This window comes from Sinocyclocheilus grahami, unplaced genomic scaffold, assembly GCF_001515645.1.
Source record: "Sinocyclocheilus grahami isolate Dianchi unplaced genomic scaffold, SAMN03320097.WGS_v1.1 scaffold110.1, whole genome shotgun sequence".
Classification (NCBI taxonomy): domain Eukaryota; kingdom Metazoa; phylum Chordata; class Actinopteri; order Cypriniformes; family Cyprinidae; genus Sinocyclocheilus; species Sinocyclocheilus grahami.
In genome coordinates, this window is record NW_015505289.1 from 2,559,024 (window position 1) to 2,584,717 (window position 25,694).

The following is a 25,694-nucleotide window of genomic DNA, read 5'->3' on the forward strand; positions in this document are numbered from 1 at the left end:
TAGGGGTGCTTCAACTCGCTCTGGAGTTCTCAGTCTTTATCCATGGGATTCTGCAGGAGCTAAGCAATGATGTGCCAAACTTGTAGACAGAAACTTGTATTCAGTGGATATGCTGGGTCTAAAAGTTTGTCACTGGGGCAGAACTCTCACACATGTACACCCACTGTACCCTTTAACATCAGCCTGAGACGTGTCTATTCCTTATCTACCCATCGAGGCAACACATTAGAGTTTCGGTTTGGGTATCCTGCTCAAATGACAAGCTGACAGTTTTTGATGCCATGTTCATTCATTCATTCATTCATTCATTCATCCATCATCATAATTCATGTTTTTATTATTTTCAATTTTTTTTCTTTGTTATTTATAAACTCTTAAAAAAAAAATTCTGTATTGCAAATATTATAATTTTTAACGGTGCACTGATATGTTGATATATTTTATTTTCTTATTTTATTTAATTTTTTTATTGCCAACAAAAAAATAATTGGCCAGTATTATATATTTATACTACTATGTAAAAAAATAAATAAAACCTAATACACAATAAAAAATAAAATAAATGTTTTGTATGCTAAAAGGGAATTTATGGATCATGATATTATAATGTACAGTATGAAAGATGCATAAATGTTTTTATAATATTGGCCGATAAATGATATGGTGCTGATATAACGTGCATTATAATTTTTTTAATATAACTCTGAAAATGCCAATAATATAATATAATAATATATATTAGAATATTATATTTAGATGTCTTGAACCATGTGCCGTTCTAGACTGAAATAAAGCTTTGGAACAACAAACAAACTTGTATAGATTTATAATATCAATTATCAGTTATTGGCCACAATAAAAATTTAATTTCTGCCTAAATTTCTATAGCATGTTAATGCATCCTTGATATGGTTCTCTGATATTCACTTTTTTTTCATTAAGTTGTAAAAATAGACTGTACGTCCACAGGCACGTACAGACACGCTCAAAATTCCAGCCTTAAGCCGGATCACCTTCTTTGGGCCTTTTTTGCCAAAACCTGTTAGAGAAATGAATGATTGTGCCGGTGTGTTATTTTTAGAAAGCTTAAGCCATGAATTATGCAGTGGACAGATATTAGATTAGATGAAGGGCCTGTTCAGTTTTATTCTGGCTTTTAGATATTAGACCTGGGCAGGTATTCATAAAACATCACACACAGTCTGTGTTTGTGGTCAGCAGCAGTATATATATATATATATATATATATATATATATATATATATATATATATATACATAGAGTACTTTGAGGGATTTGGTTCTTGATCAGCATGGCTTGTAACCTTAGGGTAGTAAACATGGATTGAGAATGTACTGTCTGCTTCTACCTGTAAGGAGACCTTTCTGTTCACCTCGGTGAAGTCCACAGACCTCACTCATCTATTATTAAAGAGGACAAATGCAGGCCTCTCACCTCGGTCCATAATTAATCAGTGACTGAGGTGTGCAGGGCCACAGTGAGCATGTCAGACAGCGCTGAGCAACTGAGCCCGGTCCCTGAGAGGATGTACCGCTTCTCACATACATTTACTCTTTCTAGTCTGGGTACATCATGATCCAGATTTCAGCAGTCTAAAGTCAGAGATCTCAAGCATGTGTTATCAAATTCTTCCAGAATACTATAGAGTCAACTTAAATATTATGGAGCTATAATCACACTGTATGTGTCTGAGACCATGTTGAGGCTTCCATAAAACGTAACTTAGAACTCCAGTAATTCTTGTGAGGAATAGAACTTTTGAAATTTACAAGTGTGCAAATTTTACAGTGACTTTAGAGGGTTGTTTAAAAAAAAAAAAATTATTACAAATAAAGAAAAAAAAACATTAATAAACATTTAAATTTGTGTGTGTGTATATATATATAAACTACTAAAATTAAGCTAAAAACATTGCAATATATTAAAACCTAAATTTATATATATATATATATATGTATAATTGGATTTTAATATTTATTTATTTAGTAAGTAATTTTGACATATCTCTACAGTGTGTCAAACAATAAAACATCTTAGAAAATATTTGAATTTCTGTGGTGATTATAGTGTAGCAAAGTTGGTAGTCACGGGAAGAAGGAGGCGGGAACAGGCGACCGTTCAAGACTTTAATAAAATAAACAAACACAAAATGAAAGTAAAGCGGCAGCCCCTCGCGGACGACTGCCACACACAAAACACAAAATAAAGTCCAGGCCTGGTCCTCTCTCGTCTTTCACTGTCGTAACTCCTCCTTTCATCCTTCCGGGGCTCCTCCGTGGGACTCGAGACCGGTGAGTGGTGCAGGTGTCGCTCATTATAATTTACTCCACCGGCCTCGCTCCGTTCCCACGGCTCTCGGCCCCGCCCCCACTCGTCACATATAGTATTTTTGTTCTGACCTAGAATATATAATTCATCTAGGTACTGATCTTTTGTAGACTAAAACTTTTGAACCCGTTCAGTCAAATTGTTCAGAACAGCCTGAATGATTCATAAGTGAATCGATCTGAGTCAAATTGATTTAAACATTATCACAAATGACTAATAGAAAGTGTATTGGTCAAAAAGTGTGAGATCCCTAAATACATGTGAAATTTAAATCTTATAAAGTCATATATAGTGACAGTATTTATGTTTCACCAATGTATTGGCTGATATGGATCTTCATGGAAAGTACTCCAGCAGCCTGCTGTTGCTATGGTTACTTCCTTAGGTGATCACGACTCATGAAAATCCACACTCTGAAACTGAACTTACTCTTACTTTTGTGTTTGTTGAAATGTTCCTTATGCAGTATGAAGAATTAAATCTGTTGAGTGTCTGCTTTTGAAGACCCTCAACCTTTTGTTTGGACTTCAGAGCTTCTGTAATTCTGGCTGTATTTTATAAGAGATGCACACATACACAGAAATGTGGCTGAAGAGACATTGCGTATGTGTCGAGTTCAGGGCATCTTCTCTCCACGTCTACGTTCCCTTTGATGAACAAAGAGCTGCATTTTCATGAAAACCGAGTGAAGACATCTAATTTTCTCATCATAATGACTGACTCTGAATGAACCTCTTATTGCCCTTAATTATTGATAGATGTTGGCCCAAAACAGATTGGCCACTCGTCTGAGCTTTGATCTCTGAAATGAGACGTGACCACCAAGCCTTGTGAACTGATCAATAGACACCTTTTAACTCTTCACTTATTTCTAGAAGGGACTTGTGACTACAGGGATGTATTACTACATACATGCATACATACATATATATATACTAAAACAATTCTGCAAAGAAGAGTGGGCCAAAATTCCTCCACAGCGACGTGAAAGACTCATTGCCAGTTATCACAAACGCTTGATTGCAGTTGTTGCTGCAAAGCGTGGCACAACCAGTTATTCAATTTCGGGGGCAATTACTTTTTCACGTAGGGCCAGGCAGGTTTGGACAGCTTTTTTCACTTAATAAAAGAAATCATCATTTAAAAACTGCATTTTGCATTTACTTGCATTATCTTTGTGTAATATTAAAATTTGTTTGATGATCTGAATCTTTTAAGTGTGACAAATATGCAAAAAAAATAAAAAAAACAGGAAGGGGGCAAAAACCTTTTCACACCACTGTATATATATATTACAGATGCACAATATTATAGGAATTGGCCGATAAAAGGCTTAACATGCAAATATCGGCATTGGCCTGATATGTAAAATGATGTCGATATATCTTGCCGATAAGACGAGTAACTCACCTGTGCTCAGTGTGTGCTAGCAATAAGATCACGTCAGCATTGTGGTCATTCTTGAAGCAAACTGATTAGTGCTATTTTAGATTTACAGTTTTGGATCGCCGTATTTAATTTGAGAATGCACATATATAATATGTGTATAAAAGTATGTCTAAAAGTGTCAGTGAAAACATTTATATTGTTACAGACGATTTCTATTTCAAATAAATGCTGTCCTTTTGAACTTTTTATTCAACAAAGAATCCTGAAAAAAACACATCATGGTGTCCACAAAAATATTAAGCAGCATGACTGTTTTCAACCAATGTTTCTTGAGCAGCAAATCAGCATATTAGAATGATTTCTGAAGGATCATGTGACACTGAAGACTGGAGTAATGATGCTGAAAATTTGGCTATGCGATCACAGTAATAAACTACATTTAAAATATATTCAAATAGAAAACAGTTCTTTTAAATTGTATTAATATTTCACAATATTTCAGTTTTTACTGTATGTTTGCATAAGATTAAAAAATCTTACCGATGGGAAAGTTTGATCTGTAGTGTAAATAGGGATGTTTTCTGCAGCCTTCTCGTCTTAGATACATGTATTATGTTTATTTTGTCATCAAGGGTTTTTTCTTAATCTTACCTAAGATGTGGAGGTGGAAATGGCCTCGTTCGGTTGGATGCTTGGAAATAATTGTTTTCTGTTCTCCCGAGTCTTTCTCAGTGCTATTGATTTGCTCGAGCTTTAAAGGAACACTCCACTATTTTTGAAAATAGGCTCATTTTCCAACTCCCCTAGAGCTAAACAGTTGAATTGTACCGTTTTCGAATCCATTCAGCTGATCTCCGGGTCTGGCGGTAGCACTTTTAGCTTAGCTTAGCATAGATCATTGACTCTGATTAGACCGTTAGCATCTCGCTCAAAAATGACCAAAGAGTTTCTATATTTTTCCTATTTAAAAATGGACTCTTCTGTAGTCAGAAGACTTCTGTAGACTCTTCTACTATACTCTCATTCCGGCGTAATAATCAAGGAACTTTGCTGCCGTACCATGGGTGCAGCAGGTGCAATGATATTACGCAGCGCCTGAAAATAGTCCCCAGCACGCTCCCTATGCAAGCAGGTGGTCACGTTGGTTATGTTGACGGAAGTTAGCCTATTTTCAGGTGCTGCGTAATGTCATTGCGCCTGCTGCACCCATGATACGGCAGCAAAGTTCCTTGATTATTACGCCAAAATGAGAGTATAGTTCCTAGCCATATCGGCCTAGAAAATCGCAACTTTTCATTTTCCGTCGGTCTTAGTACACGATGTAACTACAGAAGAGTCAAGTTTTAAATAGGAAAAATATAGAAACTCTTTGGTAATTTTTGAGCGAGATGCTAACGGTCTAATCAGATTCAATGATCTATGCTAAGCTACAGCTAAAAGTGCTACCGCCAGACCCGGAGATCGGCTGAATGAATTAGAAAACGGTAAAACTCAGCTGTTTAACTCTAGGGGAGTTGGAAAATGAGCCTATTTTGAAAAATAGTGGAGTGTTCCTTTAAGTAAATGCCCCCAGAGCTGAAGTAAAGCTAGATCACTGTGTGTACTGATCTTAAAAAATACTACAGGTCAGTATGGTCACTGCTGGCTATCTAGATGGTGCTTTAGTCACTGTTAGAGGAATGTTACTTGATTTTGATTTTATGCTGACTTTAGAGTACAAAGTTGCTGATTTCATGTGGTATCTCTTCTTTTTTTTTAGCCTTTCATGTCATCACGTTATCCTGGCGGCCCCAGACCTCCTCTGAGAATACCCAACCAGGTGCCTTTCCATTTAAGTTTTATTTTAATACACAATGACAACTCGATACAGAAATAGAAACTCATAATGGAGTGATTAGAGCTTTAAATGTTTTATTTTAGTCTTGTCTAATAGACTTTTAGACAAGACTAATATTTCCTTTGAATAATGTGTTTTTTCCCCCCTTCCTGTCGCTTAAGGCTACACATTTTATTTCCAGTCAGACTATCTCAGTCGCATGAATGTGATATTTTGGGTCCTGATCTAATGTCAGAGCCCAAGGGCACCTAATGGGCCTCATCTACTCCTGCTTGGAAGATGTTGACTAGAGTAAATTAATTTGTTCATTTGTACTGTATCTTACTGGTTCAGGCGTTAGGTGGAGTCCCTGGAAACCAGCCGCTATTACCCAGTGGTATGGACCCATCGAGACAACAAGGTTTGCTTGCAAATAATTAATTAAACCATCTTATAAGGGGAATTTCACAAAGAAATGTTTGGGTTATATTTAACACCTGAATCAAAATGAAAAATAAATGATATTTTGAAAAGAGAAAATTAAGCCTATTTTAGGAAAAAAAAATTCCATGATGAGATTCTTTTCATAACAATTAAGTGCTTTTCCCCCAGAATTCTAATTATCGTAATGCGAAAAAATCTCATTCTCATTATGGTAATTCAGTAATGAAAATCAAGTCTGGACACAATGATTGTTTTTTTTTCAATCCCCATTAACTCTTTCCCCGCCAGCATTTTTAAAAAAAGTTGCCAGCCACCGCCAGCGATTTTGATGATTTTCACTAAAATTTGATGGCCTCCAGTATATTTGAATATGCAATACACCAAAATAAAGATCAGAGCCTCTACTTTTAAACAAAAAAAAAAATCAGTTTTATTCTAGCTTAAAGCATTCTTTTTTTTAATCAACATTTGAATATAGGTAGGTTTCATAAAAATGCATAATTTTTAGCAAAAAGGTGAGAAAATCACATTTTTATCAAAAACTACATCTGGATAATATTCAGTTCGATTATCAAAGCATAAATCCAGTAAATCGCTTCCATCAATACCTCCAAAGCTTGCACAGTCATATACCACTTCCTGGATCAACATTTTACTCCGTAACATTATGCCGTTTTCAATTATATGCTGTCTAGTGCTGATGATCACATTATTTTTCATATGCATCTGTTTACATAAGAGATCGCTAGTTTTTCCATCCTGTTCACGTGTGTTTTTGTTCGGGAGGTTTTGTACTCGTTCAGAAGATATGTAATAGCGCCCCCGAGTGTATAACAGTGAAAACACGAAAAGCCATAAAAACTCGTCAATGGCGGGGAAAGAGTTAATTAAATATTTCTTATATCTTAAATACGTTTTAATGTATATTTTTCATGTTATAGTAATAATAACGACTGATTGATGGTTAATTGTCATGAAAATATTATGATCCTAAATAAAAATAGGTCATTTATACTATCATGTTAAAGATCCACTTTTATTATTCTAATATGTATATTACTATAATAATAATAATGTATATTTAATATTACCATATTAAATGTTACTATTTCAAACTATATTGTGATAATAATAAAAAAAATATATATATATTATATATATATATATATATATATATAATTATATTAAAATATATTTAGTACCATATATCATTTTTTGAGGGGGTGAAATATGAATTTTTGTAAAAAAAATTTTACAATTCTTATTGTATTAGAATATTGGATTCACCTAATGCATTTACCACTAATTTCTATCTGATCATTTGATTGGACAGGTCATCCAAATATGGGCGGGGCTATGCAGAGAATGACTCCGCCCAGAGGGATGGTACCTCTTGGGCCACAGGTACAATCAATCACACCCGTTTGTTTGGATCGCTCATCTAAACTCTGTGCACAGACACTTTACTACATTTCTTTCTCTCGTTCCAGGCATATGGAGGAGGCATGAGACCACCACTCAATGCTCTTGGGGGTCCTGGGATGCCTGGGATGAATATGTACGTACTTCTTGCTACACTAACAAGTACTTGCCTGACAAAAAAGATTATTTCCTACTATAGCCTTAAAATAGTCAATGAGTACAACACGTCTGGTCCTAATCTAGGGGTCCCGGAGGAAGACCGTGGCCAAATCCACCAAATTCCAACTCAGTGAGTCATTTCTCCAATCAGTCGTTGTGAAATGTCAGCCACTACAGCTGTAGGTAAATGTTTGCACTTGAAGATCATCTGATTTGTTGACCTTCTCTCTGTTTTTTCTGTCTGATCGGATCCACGTGGCATTTAAGATCGCATACTCCTCGGCATCTCCAGGGAGTTATGTGGTAAGTGCTGTGAGCTTCTCCATTTACAACAGCCATGAATGTTCACGTCCAGCTGTTAGACATGCATCAGATCACAGACAGTTCTGCGTCCTCATTAGTGGAACCCAATTAATGTTGTTACTAGTCATTACTAGAAGATATTTAATACAGTACTGTACTTTCAAAAGTTTGGTATAATGAAGATTTTTTTGTTATTGAAAGAAGGCTCTTCTGCTCACCAAGGCTTCATCTATTTGACCAAAAATACAGTAAAAACAGTAAAATTGTGAAATATTATTGCAATTTAAAAGAGTTGTTTTCTATTGTGATATATTTTAAAATGTAATTTATTCCTGTGATGTAGAGCTGAATTTTCAGCATCATTACTCCAGTCTTCAGTGTCACATGATCCTTCAGAAATCATTCTAATATGCTGATTTGCTGCTCGAGAAACATTTATTATAATAATTTTAGTAGAAAGACTAAATGCAGTTTATATGAGATGCAAAATGGCATATGATTTTAAGTGTTGTTTTATGAAAAAAAAGAGATCAAAAGTAAGTGAAATTTTGCTTAAAACAAGAATAATTATCTGCCAATGAGGTCAGAAAAAAAGCTTTTCCCTTTGAATTGAGTTTATTTTTTTAAGCATAAACTCACTTAATTTTGATAGATTCCTCAAAAAACAAGATTTAATATCTTAAGTCATTTTGCTTCTATAGCAAATGCATATTGATTTAAGAATGTTTAGATATTTGTACTCGATATAGTAATATATGATGTAATATATTAAATATGTGTATTTGCTTAAATGAGGCATATAGCTTGTAGAAAGATGTCTAAAAATCTGGTGAAATATCAAATGAAGTCCTTCACACAACTAGACACTGCCAGATACACTGAAGCACATTTGAGATACCCAGTGTGGCTAAACACATCATTTTAAGACATTTACACAAGATATTCTGTTAAACCGCTGTCAGTAACTCCCTGCTGAGATGATTTGTGGAAGGGAAGCTGTGGTAGCTTACTGAAAGCAGCCAGACAAGACGAGCTGCTCGGGAAAGCAGAGCCGAGTCAGCAGAGAGGAGGAGAGATAATTAGATTTGGGAAGAGGGAGGATGAAGCAGATATGCACAGTGCTGACCACAGCAAGGGCCTCAGGCCTCTGTCATGAACCACACACACACACACACACACACACACAGGACTGTCCTCACATTTACACCTGTGCGTAGCACAAGTGCATGCAAATATAACTAATTATTGTGTGTTACATGAGATTCAGAACCACATTTGTCTTCTCTTTCTCAGGGTCCACCCGGAGGAGGAGGGCCCCCGGGGACTCCAATCATGCCTAGCCCTGCAGGTAGGACTGCAGAAGATGGTTTTTCATGGATAGTTAAATTTAATTATGGACAGATATATTGAGAGGAAAAAATAAAATACAATTATATATCATAAAAAAGAAACAATTCACACACACACACACACATATATATATATATATATACACATTTTTTTAATTTAAATATGTTTTTGAATTATACTGATACAATTTTTTATATAATAATTTTAACAATAACATTTTTATTTAAAATGTTAGATTTTTTTAAATATAGCAATAAAATGTTTTTATATTTAAAAAAAAATTTTTTTGAGTGTTTTATTTATATACATGTATATAATTTTATTTTTTAAATAATTAGTCATTTATAACAATACATTTCTTATATTTAAATAATGTTTAAGTGTTTACGATGTTAATTTATATATATTTATTTAAGCATTATATATTTTTAAATTATAGCATTGGCATATTATTTTACTTCAAAAATATTACATTTTCTATTATAACAATAAATGTTTTTGTATTTAAAATATTTTTGAGGGTTTATTTATATATGTATATAATTTTATTTATTTTATTTTTATTTATTTTAATAATTTTTTAAGATTTAGAAATATTTATTTACTTACTTCCTTGCATAAGTGTCCAAATACTTTTTCCAACCATATCAGTTGAGCATTAGCTAAAATGTTTTTGATGAGCTTGTGTGTTTGGCTCTTCCTCTACAGACTCGACCAACTCGGGAGAAAATATGTACACTCTGATCAACACAGTGCCGCCCGGAGGAAACAGGCCAAATGTAAGCGAGCATGATGAGTTTAAAATATTTACACACATGCAACTCAGTTCACATCGAGTTGCATTTGTTCATTCTGTTTTTACTGACAAAACTTTCTGCTCTGTAGTTTTTATAATAACATTATATGAGCCGTGTGTGTGTTTGTTTGTGTGTGTTTGACAGTTCCCTATTGGTCCGGGTGGAGATGGTCCAATGGGCAGCATGGCAGGAATGGAGCCTCATCACATGAATGGATCATTAGGTAAGAGCGTCTCTAATACAAACAACCACTTTAGAACGTACTCTTAGACATCTTTGAGTGCTGTCTACTTACTTTGCTTGGAGAGTATCAAAGCATGTCATAATTCAATGTGAAATTGCAGCTTTCATGCTTGATTTACTGATTTGTTGTCATTTTTTGCCTTGCATGATTATGCCACCTTGTGGTCAATTGAAGATTAATCACGCATTTTAAAAGTACTACCTTTGCAGCTATACATCTACAATATAATTTAATATCAGAAATCTGTATTTTTATTTATTTAGGGTCAGCTGACATGGACAGTATGTCCAAGGTAAGAGTTTCACATTATAATTGGGACTGTCAATTTATTAAATATTTTAATCAAATTCATTACATGATGTTAGATGGGCATTTTTGGGCGCTTTTTCTTGTCTTGTCAAAAGTTCAGCTTTTATTATAATTATTATTGTTTAAATGTGTAAATTGACACAAGTTGGGTCATCCACAAACCTTATTGGACTGAAAAATCAAACTATCTATCTGTACAGAACTCTCCTGGTAACCTAAGCATGAGCAACCAGCCTGGAACTCCTCGAGATGATGGCGAAATTGGCGGAAATTTCCTCAACCCTTTCCAGAATGAGAGTGTATGTCATTTCCTGTCTGCTAGTGCATTTGTGATTTAACTTTGACAAGAGCCACTCATCCATTAAAGAGTTTATTTAATGTTTATTTTATATATTTGTATATTTTTCAATTATAACAATAGCATTTTATATTTAAGAAATGAAGTGTGTAAGATTATGTATTTCTGCATATTGAATATACACTCAAAAATGTCAATTTGCTCAAATTTTGACTCACCCTCAGGCCATCCAGGATGTAGATTTTGTTTCTTCATCAGAACAGATTTGGAGAAATGTAGCATTACATCACTCGCTCACCAATGGATCTTATGCAGTGAATGGGTGCCGTCAGAATGAGAGTCCAAACAGCTGATAAAAACATCACAATAATCCACACCACTCCTGTCCATCAGTTAACATCTTGTTCATCATTGTTTCTGAGTCCTCTATCCATAATATTACTTTCTACAGTGAAAAGTCGTCTCTTCTGAATCAGGAGAGAAATATGCACCGATTAAGCACCATTTACAAGTGAAAACAGTTCTAATCAAATATGTCTGTGGTTTGAAGTTAAAAATGCTTTAATTGATGGACTGGAGTGGTGTGGATTACTTGTGGATTATTGGGAGGCTTTTATCAGCTGTTTGGACTCTCGTTCTGACGGCACCCATTCACTGCAGAGGATCCATTGGTGAGCAAGTGATGTAACGCTACATGTCTCCAGACCTTATGAAGAAACAAACTCACCTATATCTTAGATGACCTGAGAGTGAGTCAATTTTCAGCAAAAAAGTTTTCTCGCGTGAATAATTCCTTTAAGGTTCTCAAAACCCCAGTCAAATTCTTCTCTAACTCTTATTATGTCCTTGCAGTATTCTCCAAACATGACCATGAGTGTGTGAAGACCTCATTTGGAAATCCAGGTGGATTCCACCACATGACATGGAACTTGTGCGAGCGCGCTGTAGCCAGCCCTCTTCTGCTCTCTGAAGAATATGGGTCCAAGCCTCTCCTTTCTCTCTCCTTCCTTCGTTTCCTTTTTTCTTCCAACATCATTCTTTCACCTCCTCGGTCGCGTCACACCGAGAGACAAAGCTGAACCACGTTGGGGCGAGAACGACGATTCAACAACCTGTCTATATTTACGTATATCTTCGTGTATATATGTGGGTGTACATTCAAAGTTACATGTGCATGTGTATGAAAGGACATATATTGATCCTAGAAAGAAAGACGATGGACTTGAACTTTTTAACGTAAACAAAAATCATATTTTCTTGAAATATGATGTAAATCGACAGATCTATGTAAACGGATTTATCGCAGTAAACACTTAAGATGCAAGGGGGGGGAGGGGGGTCGAGTTCGTAAAATGACATAATCGCAATGCTAAAAATCAATTACTACGAGAGAGTTTGATTTATATTTTATTGAAACAGGTAGAGTTGTCACAAACAGAAATGTGTTTGTAATTCCAACTGACGTCTTCACACATCTGTGCTCCTCCAATGCAGCCCCATCTGATCAGCACCCTGGAGGTTTTGTTTGTATATACAGGAGATTTATTTTTCATGACGATGCCTACGAAGAACAGCCATTCCATATGTATACTTAAAAAAAGTCCAACTGTCTGGGGGGCGCAAGAGGAACGTCCTCCGAAACTGAACTGAGATCGTCGCACTAGCTTCAGTTGCCGTAGAATATTTCTGTCATGCTTTGAAAACACTCCTAATCATGTGACGTACACAGATACAGCGTTTACTGCTCTTATATTACGTTTTCTTTGTAAAAAAATCTTTGCATGTGAATATGGGAAGGAAGAAAGATTTTATGGAAAAAGGAAACTGGTCCTTTCAGAGGACGGGCACATGGGTGGGAATTATAATTCCGTGCATCTGTCATTCTAATAATCAACTTATTTATACAGCCATTGGTGTGTCACCCGGAGAAACTGTGATTTGCTTTGTTTTGTTTTTATTTCAAGTGGAATTATTATTCTTATTAATATTAATATTATTGCGGAATTTCTCAAATATATATGTGAATTTTTTTATAGCTTGGGGATCTGATTCATCTGTGTCTCTGTGAATTATTTAAAACAATACTGTACAATACCTGAGCTGTTTTCGTGTTTATTTGTAATAACATTTGCCCCTAACTACGAGAGAGACCCTATCATGAGTGTACAACATTTTCATTTGACTTACTTGATGTTTGATTTTGTGAAGTGTTTATTTTCTACCTTGTGTTGACTTTTGTAAATACACAGAGAAGTTTTGGATATCCTATAACTGATATAAAGCTTCTCATTGCTGTTTAACAGACTGTCAAATCATTTTGCTTGTGTGCTCAGCTAGTGTTCATTGACAAATTTTTCTGCTTACACAAGATAAAATATGTACACATTTTAGCTTTTATAATATATAGATTAACATTTTATAATATTTATGTGCAAATGATTAAGGTTTGGCAAGATTCGCCAGATTATTAGTCAATTATCTATAAAAAATATTATAAAATACAATTTACACTAAAGTCACTGATATCATAATGGAAACCAATCAGCCTCCTGTATGTTTGCTGACCCATTAACTATCTTAACTACCGTTAACTAAGCGTCTGTGTTGTTGGTGAAAAGACAACTCCACTATCTTTATATATATATATATATATATATATTACTGTATAGAGACCACCTTATGTTTTGACTTTCTTTAAAGGGAAAACAAGTTGGTGTGATTGTTGCTATTTTGTTGACTTGATTTAATCAGTTCGGTAGAATTTAATTGTGTATCATGTATTATTGCTAAATGGTTACTAGTCATACAATTTTAGATCAGTTCAGGCCCGTTCACTCCAACCATAAAGTTTTAAAAATTGCTCAATAGCCCATTCTCACCAAGAACGATAAGGTTTTAGTAATTGTGTTTATTCTGTGAGAATAGTGAAGTTTTAATATAAATGAAACGCTCGAGCTCTTGGTTGGGTTCTTTTGTTTTTATTGCTCATCAGCTGGAAAGAAATTGCTCTGAAAGTGATTATCGCGGTATTGTTCCTCTGTGTCCTTACAGCTTTCCTGTAGGCTTTCCAATTCTCATAGAATTAGAACGATTATTAAATCTTTATAGTTATCGTCTTTGGTGTGAACGAGCCTTTTTCATAACACTTGGTGTTGTTGGTGTAAAAACGAGACCTTAACTCTAAATAGCAAAAGCCCACAACATTCAGAGCGAGTTTTTCAGGGTGATAGATATATTGACGGCCAATCAAAATAAATCCAAATTTAAACACTCGCTGCAGTTTTTGACTGAACACTGAACGTCGTTGGTGTAAATTAGACTTTTTTTGTTTGCTGTTTTGGTGCACCAGAGCTCCTCAATTCTGCCACCTTACATTACGTCCGCCAACACTCAGCAGCTTTATGACTCTCTCGCATAAAACAAGTTAATTAACACACATGGCGATTACATCACAATCTATGTGTCGTAACAGCAACTGCAGCACACGTGTGTGTGTGTGTGTCCTGCAGCTTGCAGTAGTTCAGGTATTCAGCTTGGCTGTTTGGCGAACGTCACATGGTCCCACAGAACGTCCAAGTTGGCCAGAGTTGAGGTCACCTGGCAACGGCCTTGAAAAGAGAGAGACGAGCTGACCTTCCGTTATTTCTACTCTCCACATCTCTGAACGAGCCCCCATGGATCAGAACTGTTTAAGAGGAATGTCAGACATGGACGGATCCTGCGACAAGGCACGGAAGAAAGAGTCCGGCCCAGTAGAGGTGCAGATGTGCCAGTCCGTCCTGCCCTGCCATGCAAACCACCAGGAAGAACTGGGTGCGGGACAGCTGCTGAAGTGGATGGACACTACCGGCTGTCTGGCAGGTGAGTGGGACTGTGTGCTGTACATACAGAAGTGGGATGGAGTTGGTGACCAGATAGTTGCTTGTTTGATTCCCTTAACAAATGTATTGAAAGGTTACATCATGACCTTTCATCTGTCACATTAACATTTGTAAGATTTATTCCAAATGAAAAAGTGTTCGGTTTAATAAACTAATGTTGTCTCAATGAATAATAATGGATAATTGGATATGCCTATTTGCTGGGGAATTTTTGGATGCAGTAATTCATTTAGATTTGTATGCTAACTAATATTGCTTTTTATTTTGAAGTAGGCTAAAAAGTGAGATTATTGGTGTAAGATGCCCCTTTCAGAACTAGGACAGAAGATCACCTGTGGCATCTTGTTGATGGTGTTTTAAAAAAAAAATTATTTAATAATTTCAGTTATAAATTCAGTTCATATATAATATTTCATTGTTCATCACAACCTGTAGGCCAGTTGAGTGGAATCATTGTCTAAAGGCATAGTTTGTTGCTATTATGACATCAGTTTAATTAAAAACATAAGACTGCATAGAATTAATAGAATTGCAATATATAGTGCAATTCAGATTCTGTAATTCGGGTTTTGTTGAGTTTGATTTTTTTAAAGTAAATTATTAAATGTGAAAATTACGTTTAAATATTATCATTATAAAATTATTATACCTTTTTACATGTCTAAATGATTAACTAATTGTCTAAAATATTAAAATAATTGAATTTATAGATAAATTGTCAAAACATTTAGATATAAAATATTTGATTTACTATTTTAAGTCAAGTTTATTTGTATAACGCTTTATACAATTCAAAATGCTTCAAAGTAAAATCAGTGTGATTGCCACAAAATTCAGCTTCAGGAATCGATAGTGTCAATAAAGACAACTTTTTCAAAATATAATCATTAAAAATATAAGTTTACTTCACTGGTCTAATGTAAGGCGGTCGTCTAATAATCCTACAGTAGTGGGACAAGATCGCCCCCTTTCATGGTTTTGTGTAGTAACAACATCTAAAACAGCAAATGCTCTTTTATTTCCCTTAGTAATATGCATCATCATCCTGTACATACTAAAGATTAAAATATGTAACTATTGAGCAGTAAATGATTAATTGCTTAAATATCCTATCCTGTAAATACATTTGGATGAAAGAGTCTTCTTAATGGCTACTTAGTCTTGCCAATGACACGGCGATCTTTAATAAATTGCAAAAACAAGAACGCCGAAACCTCGACTGACCTGCAGAAGCCGTAAAAATGTCCTTTTTCCAAAACAACCTAGTGTATTATCAGCCCATCAGAGCAGGTTCAGATAAGCAGTCACCTTTGGACTATGAAGGAGGAAGGTAACTAGCATCCATCTACCTTTTACCCACAAATCTGGTGTGAATCCATATTTCTCCGCCACTGAAGAAAAGAGGCTTGAGGAAGGCACACATCAATGATTTACATGTGTCCTCGCTGATAGTAGACGCTCCATCTCCTTCCTGTTTCTGCTCCAGTTAGACACATGAAATATAATTAACAGTGACAAGCAAATATGAACAATAAGTGTGTACCCATCTTTGATGGTTCATATAGTGGTTCATGCTATAAATCTCTCTTTTTTCCTTCATTTCTTCCTTCAAGCTGAAAGACATGCAGGAATGGCATGTGTAACGGCTTCCATGGATGATATCCAGTTTGAAGAGACTGTAAGGTACTAGAATGTGTCCTTTATCACTTAAAGGAAAATTTACTCACCATCTTGCCATCCAAGGTGTAGATGAGTTTGTTTCTTCATTGGAACAGATTTGGAGAAATGTAGCATTATGTAGCTCATTAATGGATCCTCTGCAGTGAATGGGTGCCGTCAGAATGAGAGTTCAAACAGATGATAAAAACATTATAATAATACATAAACAACCCATAGTTTGGCTAGAAGCAATGGTTAAAACATCTTCATGATGGATTTTGTTTACAAGCATGCAGTAACATGTTAACTGATGGACTGGAGTCGTGTGGATTATTGTGATGATTTTATCAACTGTTTGGACTCTCATTCTGACGGCACCCATTCACTGCAGACGATCCATTAGTGAGCAAGTAATGTAACGCTAAATTTCTCCAAATCTGTTCTGATGAGGAAACAAACTCATCTACATTTTGTATGGTCTGATGAGTACATGGTTTGGTTTTAATTTTTGGGTGAACTATTCCTTTAACTTGACTTATACGAGTAGAACATCCTTGTTGATCCTGACACAAGAGTCTTAGAAACCAATCATATTTTAGTGACAGGTCTAAGGTTATGTTTAGCGAATGCTGGATCAAGTCCTTCTGGAGTACCTCATGTTGTGTGATAAATTGATCTGTTATCATATCATATCTCTCTGTATTTCAGGGTTGGGCAGGTTATCAATATCAAAGCCAGAGTGAACAGGGCTTTCAACACCAGTATGGAGGTAATACAAGACGAAACACATTTACTGTATTAAATATTAACGAAATAAGTATAATGCATTCCTTTGTCTGATCCGGTCACTGTTTTATCAGGTAGGCATCTATGTAACAGTACAGGAGGTGCTCAGTGGAGTGACGAAGAGGGTTTGCGTGGCCTTCTCCACGTTTGTCGCCAAACCAACAGGAACACACAAGGTGAGGAAACGTCTCTGTCAAGATGGTACCCTAGAATTTGGGTTCCCAGTCAAATCTAAATTTTACACTACTGATCAAAAGTTTTGGGTCTGTAAGAGCAAGGGTGCATTAAATTGATCAAAAGTGACTAAAGAAATGTTATAATGTCACAAACGTTTTCTATTTCAAATAAATACCAACCTTTTGAAATGTATATATTTTTCAAAAAATCCTGGAAAAAAGTATCCCAGTTATCACAAAAACATTAAGCAGCACAACTGTTTTCAACGTTAATAATAATAAGAGATGTTTATTGAGCAGCAAATCAGCATATTAGAATGATTTCTGAAGGATCATGTGACAAGAGACAAGAGATCATGTGACTGAAGACTGGAGAAATGATGCTGAAAATTCAGCTTTGATCACAGGAGTAAATTACATTTTAAAATATATTCGAATAGAAAACAGTTATTTTACATTGCAATAATATTTCACAACATCATTGGTTTTACAGTATTTTTAATCAAATAAATGCTGCCTTGGTGAGCAGAAGAGACTTCTTTTCAAACAAATTCAAAAATTGGGTTTATATTGGGTATATAAGCCCAATATGTGTAAACCAGCATGATTTAAATATTTTAATTGAATATGGATATCAGCACTTGTTATATCATTTTTATGAACAATACTGTCATGTGCAATGGTAGCTGCAGATACTCATTAAATCCATCTTTAAAATCCAGAATTATACTTTAAAATGTCAAGTTAAAATCTTAACGTGTCACATTTGATTTATTCGTTTTAATGATCAATATTAGTCAATTTTGTAACTGGATACTATTAAAATAGCACCTTTGTAGGATGTCTCAAACAGCAAAATTTTATTGTGACATCTACAATGAGCAGCGACATTTGATAACAGTGACAAACATGTGCATACAACCTCTCTCGTGCTTTAACTTTATGTATATAGAAATATAATTGTTCCTAAATATTCATTGATATCTATTTCTGCAGGTGTCTCTGAAACCCTTGGACATTCAGGGCTCGGTAGAGGAAATGCTGGAATATTCACTAGCTTCAGAGAGACGACGACTCCGTCTCTTCAACGAAGAGGCCTTCAAGAACCTCATGAAGGACTATTACAACCTTCAAGACAAGGGTTAGCACTTTACTTGAGCTCTGTCATTAAATTAGTATATACTAGTGTCTGCGTATGAGGTTCTGAGATGGGTGGTGTATTGAGTGATCTGCAAGCTATTATGTCACACCTCAGTTTACTCCAGGAGATTGTACTTCTATGAACTTCACCAAGTCATGGAAACAAACTTCATTGGTTGTTCATTGGCAATAAATCCTGAAAGAACAAATGGTGCAACATTTGCTATTAAAATCACTGCGCAAACACACTTGGTGTCTCCAGTGGAAAGAATCCCATGATAGAGTCAGCCAGAGGACAGACTTAACAAGAGCCACCACATCCACAACTTGGCAATGGAATCAGAAATTGCAGTCATGAGTCAATGCGCACACATTCATGACAGCGTCACTCGAAAAAGCTGCTGTAGATAATAGGGCTGGGTAAAAAATATCGATATCTCTATATTAATCGATTCTTAAATACCAAGAATCGATTATTCTAGCCTGTTTTCAGTTAATGGACCGAACATTGAAGGGCACTTCCCATCCAATATATCGCAATTAGCATTGTGCGTTGGTACTTTTAATATGAAACAAAGTCTCAGATTTCAAATTCTGTCCATTGTATTGCAGTATTCAAACAATAAATGCCGTTTTGGTGCTGTTTAATGTGGAGTGACAGATCGCTGTAGTGCCTCGGATCAACAGATGTGACAGCGCGAGGCACACGTGAACTGATCAGCTCCTCCACATTAATACCAGTTTCAGCACAAAATAAACATGACTAAACATCCGAAGGTAAGTTAAAAGAAAGAGTACAACTTTACAATCCGTATCCTGCCTCATGTAATCGCTCAATCAGTGTTTCAGCCGTGCAAAGACGTCAATATAACGGCTTGTAAACAATGTCAAATTTTCCTCAGAAAAACATATTCGGTGACCATTAACTCATTAGTCAGATAGAAAAATAAACTGTAGAGAGGGGCATTTTGCTAAATATATGCACCATATAACATATTCATTATACATTTTACTGTTCTTCAATGTTTCATTTATGTTTGAATTAATCCATCAAGTTTTTATGGCAGCCACCATTATGTTTATATTAAAAAAAACAAAAAACGAATTGAAGTTGAAATATTATTCTGTAATTGTAACTTTATTATTTTAAAAACTTTAAATTAATTTTGTTAATTTTGTAAACTTTGTTAATTTGAACAAATCAGCCAATTTTAACCTTCAATATTATAGTAATGTAGTACTGACTCTCATGTATATTTTACAGCATTAGTTGAGATTTTTTTTGGGGATGTACTGTACCTGATATATATCCGAAATACTCAATATTGAATTGAATTGGTAATCGAATCGGATCGCAAGCTTGTGAATGAGAATCGGATCGAATCGTGAAATTTGTGTCAAAACCCAGCCCTAGTAGATAAAGTTAATAATGAACAGGATTTGTTGACATTTCAGGACTGTGCAGCAGGAAGCCCGTCGCACCCGTGGTGTTGACTGAGCTCACGCGGGTCGAGAGCATTGAGCTGGTGCTGCCGCCACACGCCAATCACCATGGAAACACATTTGGAGGACAGATCATGACCTGGATGGAGAACGTGGCTACAGTAGCAGCCAGGTACCAGATCCAGTAACATGCGTATTCATGCGTGGGCAGTTTTATGTTTCTTTGGTCTAACAGCATTTCTACCTGGTGGATCCAGGCTATGGGATTATGGGCACTGTAGTTATTTTACTGGAAATAATAAATCTGCATTTCATCTTCTGTGTGTATTTCTTTTCTCCTAGTCGTTTGTGTGGCTACTATCCTTCTCTCGGAGCTGTGGACATGTTTCGATTCCGTGGTCCGTCCAGTGTCGGTGACAGACTGGTGTTCAAAGCGATGGTCAATAATGCCTTTCAGACCAGGTACAGTAGCTATATAACCTGACTGCTGTAGATGTGCAATCATAAACAAAACAACCTTCTTTTGAAGCATTAATTGTCAGGACTGTTAAAGACAACATGCATTTGTAATATGACATATTTGGTAATTGCCACATCACATCACTGGACATCACTCACAATAACACCAGGCAGATTTATTAAGGAAGTAAATGGGGTACATTTAGATTTCGTATTGACTTTAATACTAATATCTAATAAACTGAGGAATATTATAAATACATTGTTCTCTTATTCTGTGCATCAGTGTGGAGGTGGGTGTTCGGGTGGAGGCGTATAACTGTGAGGAGTGGAATGAGGGAACACCAAGACACATCAACAGCGCCTCCATGATTTATTACATCCCAGGATGTGGCGGTGAGAAAAAGACGTTACCTGATGTCACCTACACAACTCTTGTGAGCTATTTACATGTTCAGCGACACAAGAATAGTCATTATATATAATAGCTCTGAGCCACACTTAAAGGATTAGTTCACCCAAAAATTAAAATTAGGCTGTGTTTTACTCACTCCAGAGGTGTATCATCCTATGTGTATGTGACTTTCTTCTTTCAGATGAATCCAGTTGGAGTTATATTAAAAATTGTCCTGGCTATTCCAAGCTCTATCATTGCAGTCAGCGGGTGTTGCAGTGCTTCAGTCCAAAAGAAGTTAAATAAAAAGCGCCATCCATAAAAAAAAAGGGTCTCACACAGCTCCGGGGGGGGAACAAAGGCCTCCTGCAGTGAATCAATGGGTTTTTGTAAGAAAAATATCCATATTCAAAACGTAATAATCACTTGAATTTAGCTTGCGCTCACTGTTGTAAACTGAAGCAGCTCCGGGAGGATGACGTACGAGGTCAGCGTTGCGCATGCGCCGGTGAGTCTCGTGAAAACCAACGTTTGTTTACAGGAGCAAAGGAAGCAAAGTTTCCTTACTTTAGCAAAGGAAAACCAGTCTCCTCTTGGCTTGAAATCCTCCGACATTCTTCTTTACAAATCCTCGTTTTGTACTTCTAATTAGTGACCGTTGTTTTGTTTTGATCTCTCCGCTGCGTTTCCGTGTGTGTCACTTCTGAGCGGCGCAAAGCCGATCTCATAGGTCAATTCACCCGGAGCTGCTTCTGTTTACAACAGTGAGCACAAGCTAGAGTCAAGTGATTATTACATTTTGAATATGGATATTTTTCTTACAAAAACACATCGATTCGCTACAGGAGGCCTTTGTTCACACTTTGAGACACTTTTTTTTTTATGGATGGGCGATTTTTATTTCACTTCTTTTGGACTGAAGCACTGCAACACCCGCTGACTGCAATGATAGAGCTTGGAAGAGCCAGGACAATTTTTAATATAACTCCGACTGGATTCGTCTGAAAGAAGAAAGTCATATACACCTAGGATGCCTCTGGGGTGAGTAAAACACAATTTTAATTTTTGGGTGAACTAACCCTTTAAAGGCACATGAATTGTATCATTTAATTTTTTTAAGGATGGAGAAAGACGATTTATTGGTGCTGTTGTCAGGAAGAGAATTCGCATGGCCAGGTACTTTCTGTACAAAACATTCTCAAAAAATCAGTAAAAGTGAAAACTTAAATCTTTAAATTCTTCATTGTTTAAGAAACATACCTAATTTATCTTTCCAGAAAACACATTCTGTACTCAGGAAATGAGGGACCAATTTCTGTGCCTTGGGACAGAAGTAATCAGGTACCACAAAAAATAAAATAACAATCATTCAAAAGAAAATAGTCAATGCCTAAATTGAGATTTCAAATAGAATAAAATAATTAGCTTTTAATAAATAAATACATTTAATAATTTTGCTTATTTAAAAAAATATATATTTTTGTAATTATATTGAGGTATTATAAATGATACTGAAGTGATAAATATTTCAAACATTGCTTCAAACACTAGTGTGCTACCAGTGGAATTCAGTGAGTGGTAGATTTAGACAATTTTGTGCAAAAATGTCACTTCTAGAAGTGTGATCAAATGAAAAAGACTACAGATCATTATTGATATCATTTCCACATGAAATGGAGCGCGTTACATTATAGGATACTGTTTTCCACATAATGGCTGCATCTGAAATCTCATACTTCCCTACTATATAGTAGGCGAAAAAGAGTATGTGAAAAGCGTAGTTTGTCCAAATGCACAGTGTTCATAAAACAGTAGGGGAGAAGTACCTGAATGACTTTCTAAGGAGATTCTAAAGTGTGCTTATAATAGACACTTTACTATCCCATGAGGCCACAGGAGAGGATTTGTGAAGGTCACACATACACCTAGATTATATTCATACTACACATTCATACCATATAGAACGCAACTTTGATTGGTTGCAAAGTAATTACTTATTCAAAAGTACATACTCGGAGAGTATGAGATTTTGGATGCAACCAATGTGTTCTAGAAAAACAGAAAGCTCCCTTAACAGTATACATGCTGCATACTACATACTGCTTATTCCAAACATACCCATTGTTATTGAGCAGGACAAACGTTCTGTATGTGTAACATCTCTGCCCTCTGCAGGTGTATTTGGGCTATAACAATGTGGCAGCTCTCACAGTCTTAGCTGGAAAGCGAGGCTGGGAGGCCAGTAACATCAATGATAAGGTCAACACGTTATTTATTCTAGATGATGCATCTGTTTATGTCTAGTATGTGGCTAGCATGCTGAATTTACTTGTGTTCCGCAGGTAGGAGCCTACGTGCATGAGGAGGCAGATAAGCTGAGTTTAAAAGTTGAGATGAAGGTCAAAACTACGGCTTTTTATGCTTTCTCGCTGCTCGCTGACCTGCGGTTACGGCCACAGTGGGACAAAAACTATTTGTAGGCTAATAAGAGTTTGTTACATCCCTCTATCTTAAATGTATTGTGCTAAAAGTTTAGCAATTACATAAAATTGTTTTTCACAGTCTACATCCTTCCGTATGTCCTCCAGGAGCTGTGAAGAGGTCGAGAAAGCAGATGAGGAGGAAACCATTTATCACATTAAATGCACCACTGTCAATGGAAGCAAAAGTCGGGACTTCGTGGTTCTGTTGTCTAAAAGGCAACCCTGTAAAGATGGGTATGATTCCACTGCTAACATGAGTGATTCTGTTTTGGATAAACAAATCTTTAATGTTATGAAAGGAATAGTTCACCCAAAAAATGTGGATACTGTATTCCACATAATGGCTGCATCTGAAATCTCATACTTCCCTACTATCGAGTAGGCGAAAAACAGTATGTGAAAAGCGTAGTTTGTCCAAATGCACAGTGTTCATAAAACAGTATGCGAGAAGTACCTGGATGACTTAATACTTTCTGTGAGATTCTAAAGTGTGCTTATAATAGACACTTTACTATCCCATGAGGCCACAGGAGAGGATTTGTGAAGGTCACACATACACCCAGATTATATTCATGCCATATAGAACGCAACTTTAAATGGTTGCAAAGTAATTACTTATTCAAAAGTACATACTCCGAGAGTATGAGATTTTAGATGCAACCAATGTGTTCTAAAAGGCAACCCTGCAAAGATGGGTATGATTCCACTGCTAACATGAGTGATTCTGTTTTGGATAAACAAATCTTTAATGTTATTAAAGGAATAGTTCACCCAAAAAAAGAAAATTTGCGAAAACTTTACTCACCCTCGAGCTGTCCAAGATGTAGATGAGTTTGTGGTTTATGTTTGTTATTGGAAGAGATTTATTTTCGCATTCCATCACTTGCTCACCAATGGATCCTCTGCAGTGAATGGGTGCCGTCAGAATGGGAGTCCAAACAGCTGATAAAAACATTAAAGAAATCCACAAATAATCTACACACCACAACAATGGACTGGAGTGGTGTGGATTACTTGAGGATTATTGGGAGGCTTTTATCAGTTGTTCGGACTCTCATTCTGACGGCACCCATTCACTGCAGAGGATCCATTGGTGAGCAAGTGATGTAATGCTAAATTTCTCCAATTCTCTTCTAATAAAGAAACAAACTCATCTACATCTTGCATGACCTGAGGACATTTTTTTCATTTTTGAGTGAACTATTCCTTTAATGTGAGGCTCAAACTGTATTTTTACCATCATAGAGACCCGTATGTCATAGCACTCCGGTCCGTCACCGTAGCAACAGTTCCACCGGAGGAGAACTCTATTCGGAGCGAAGTTAAATGTGCAGGATTCCTCGTTCACGAAATAGGCTATTCAACCTGCAAGGTACCAGCTATAACATCTGAAACTCGATAAAACATCACTCTCATGCTCAATCTGATCATTTCTGGTTGCTGTTCTAGGTGTCGTACTACAACCAGGTGACCTCTGGAGTGCTGCCCTATGTGGAGGGAAACATAGCCGGCTGGTCCAAATCTATGGAAGAGACGGCAATGTCCTGCATTTCATTTCTGGAGCAAGATTTGCTGACCACACAGTTCTGATGTGCAACATTAGGACAATTCTAGGACAGTTGTTTAAAAATAAGGTTATGATAACAACTGCCATGATTGTGATCATAAAAATTGTCAGTTATGGCATTGCATGTATTTCTGAAGGCCCATTTACACCAAGAATGATAACTGTAAAGCCAATTATAATGGTATCTGTATTAGATATTAAGAATTATAGTTGTAGTGTGGACTTCACTATTCTCATAGTATTATTAGAACAATTATTTAAATGACCGTTTATAATTTTTGTCTTTGGCATCAACAGGTCTGAAGGCTGCCGATAAAACCATAACTATCTATGGTACAATATGCATCATATGACTAAACATGCATTATCCTTTTCACAGTCCACACTCTTCAAAGTGTCTGAGGCCATGATAAAATCTGTGATGATTAAATAATTGTGAAAGTTGTCAATTACAGCATTGTATTTAGGGCTTAACCGGCTCCATCCAAGTTTTGCATTTACAGCGAGTTCAGACCTTAAGTGAGAAGTCAATTAAAAAAAAAGATTTTTGTATAAACAAATCAAATAATTCAAGAATAAAGTCATCAGATTGTTTTGGATATGTAGCTACATGAAGAAAATGACATGCAGTTGTATTTTGATGTCAAATTAAAATTAATTGGTATTGTAATATTAATAGAAATATTGGTTGGACCCCTAGTGGTCCTTGACATAAGGCCAGGGGGTCCGTATAAAGTATGAATTTTTGTATAAATGTTGTATATTTTGACATGACATGTTCCCATGAAAGAAAAATCCAATATAGCTGATGATATGGCCAAATACT

At 35.9% G+C, this 25,694-nt stretch overlaps 2 protein-coding genes across 2 annotated transcripts in view; both read left to right on the top strand.

The window, feature by feature from the left end:
- Positions 1 to 12,247, top strand: part of LOC107589015 (single-stranded DNA-binding protein 2) — a 69,581-nt gene extending 57,334 nt beyond the window's left edge. Inside the window, exons 6-17 of the mRNA XM_016277311.1 lie at positions 5,498 to 5,557; positions 5,909 to 5,975; positions 7,332 to 7,402; positions 7,489 to 7,556; positions 7,664 to 7,709; positions 7,847 to 7,882; positions 9,176 to 9,230; positions 9,941 to 10,011; positions 10,174 to 10,252; positions 10,537 to 10,565; positions 10,783 to 10,881; positions 11,733 to 12,247. Coding sequence (XP_016132797.1) covers positions 5,498 to 5,557; positions 5,909 to 5,975; positions 7,332 to 7,402; positions 7,489 to 7,556; positions 7,664 to 7,709; positions 7,847 to 7,882; positions 9,176 to 9,230; positions 9,941 to 10,011; positions 10,174 to 10,252; positions 10,537 to 10,565; positions 10,783 to 10,881; positions 11,733 to 11,762 — 711 coding nt within the window. The 3' untranslated portion in view covers positions 11,763 to 12,247. The remainder of the gene's footprint in view (positions 1 to 5,497; positions 5,558 to 5,908; positions 5,976 to 7,331; positions 7,403 to 7,488; positions 7,557 to 7,663; positions 7,710 to 7,846; positions 7,883 to 9,175; positions 9,231 to 9,940; positions 10,012 to 10,173; positions 10,253 to 10,536; positions 10,566 to 10,782; positions 10,882 to 11,732) is intronic.
- A 2,304-nt stretch (positions 12,248 to 14,551) lies between these two features.
- On the top strand, positions 14,552 to 25,495 carry LOC107588978 (acyl-coenzyme A thioesterase 12-like). Its single transcript, XM_016277271.1, has 15 exons — positions 14,552 to 14,741; positions 16,375 to 16,444; positions 17,129 to 17,189; positions 17,281 to 17,382; positions 18,379 to 18,523; positions 19,978 to 20,137; positions 20,308 to 20,427; positions 20,711 to 20,861; positions 21,939 to 21,994; positions 22,096 to 22,159; positions 22,994 to 23,077; positions 23,161 to 23,294; positions 23,407 to 23,535; positions 24,547 to 24,673; positions 24,751 to 25,495. The coding sequence occupies exons 1-15, from the start codon at positions 14,555 to 14,557 to the stop codon at positions 24,889 to 24,891; spliced, it is 1,731 nt and encodes a 576-aa protein (XP_016132757.1). The 5' UTR covers positions 14,552 to 14,554; the 3' UTR covers positions 24,892 to 25,495.
- Positions 25,496 to 25,694: the final 199 nt, after the last annotated feature.

Coding starts and splice junctions, on each gene's coding strand:
- LOC107588978 (XM_016277271.1), top strand. CDS start 14,555: ATGGATCAGAACTGTTTAAGAGGAATGTCAGACATGGACGGATCCTGC. Junction 14,742..16,374: donor CACTACCGGCTGTCTGGCAG/GTGAGTGGGACT, acceptor TCTTCCTTCAAG/CTGAAAGACATGCAGGAATG. Junction 18,524..19,977: donor TTACAACCTTCAAGACAAGG/GTTAGCACTTTA, acceptor TTGACATTTCAG/GACTGTGCAGCAGGAAGCCC.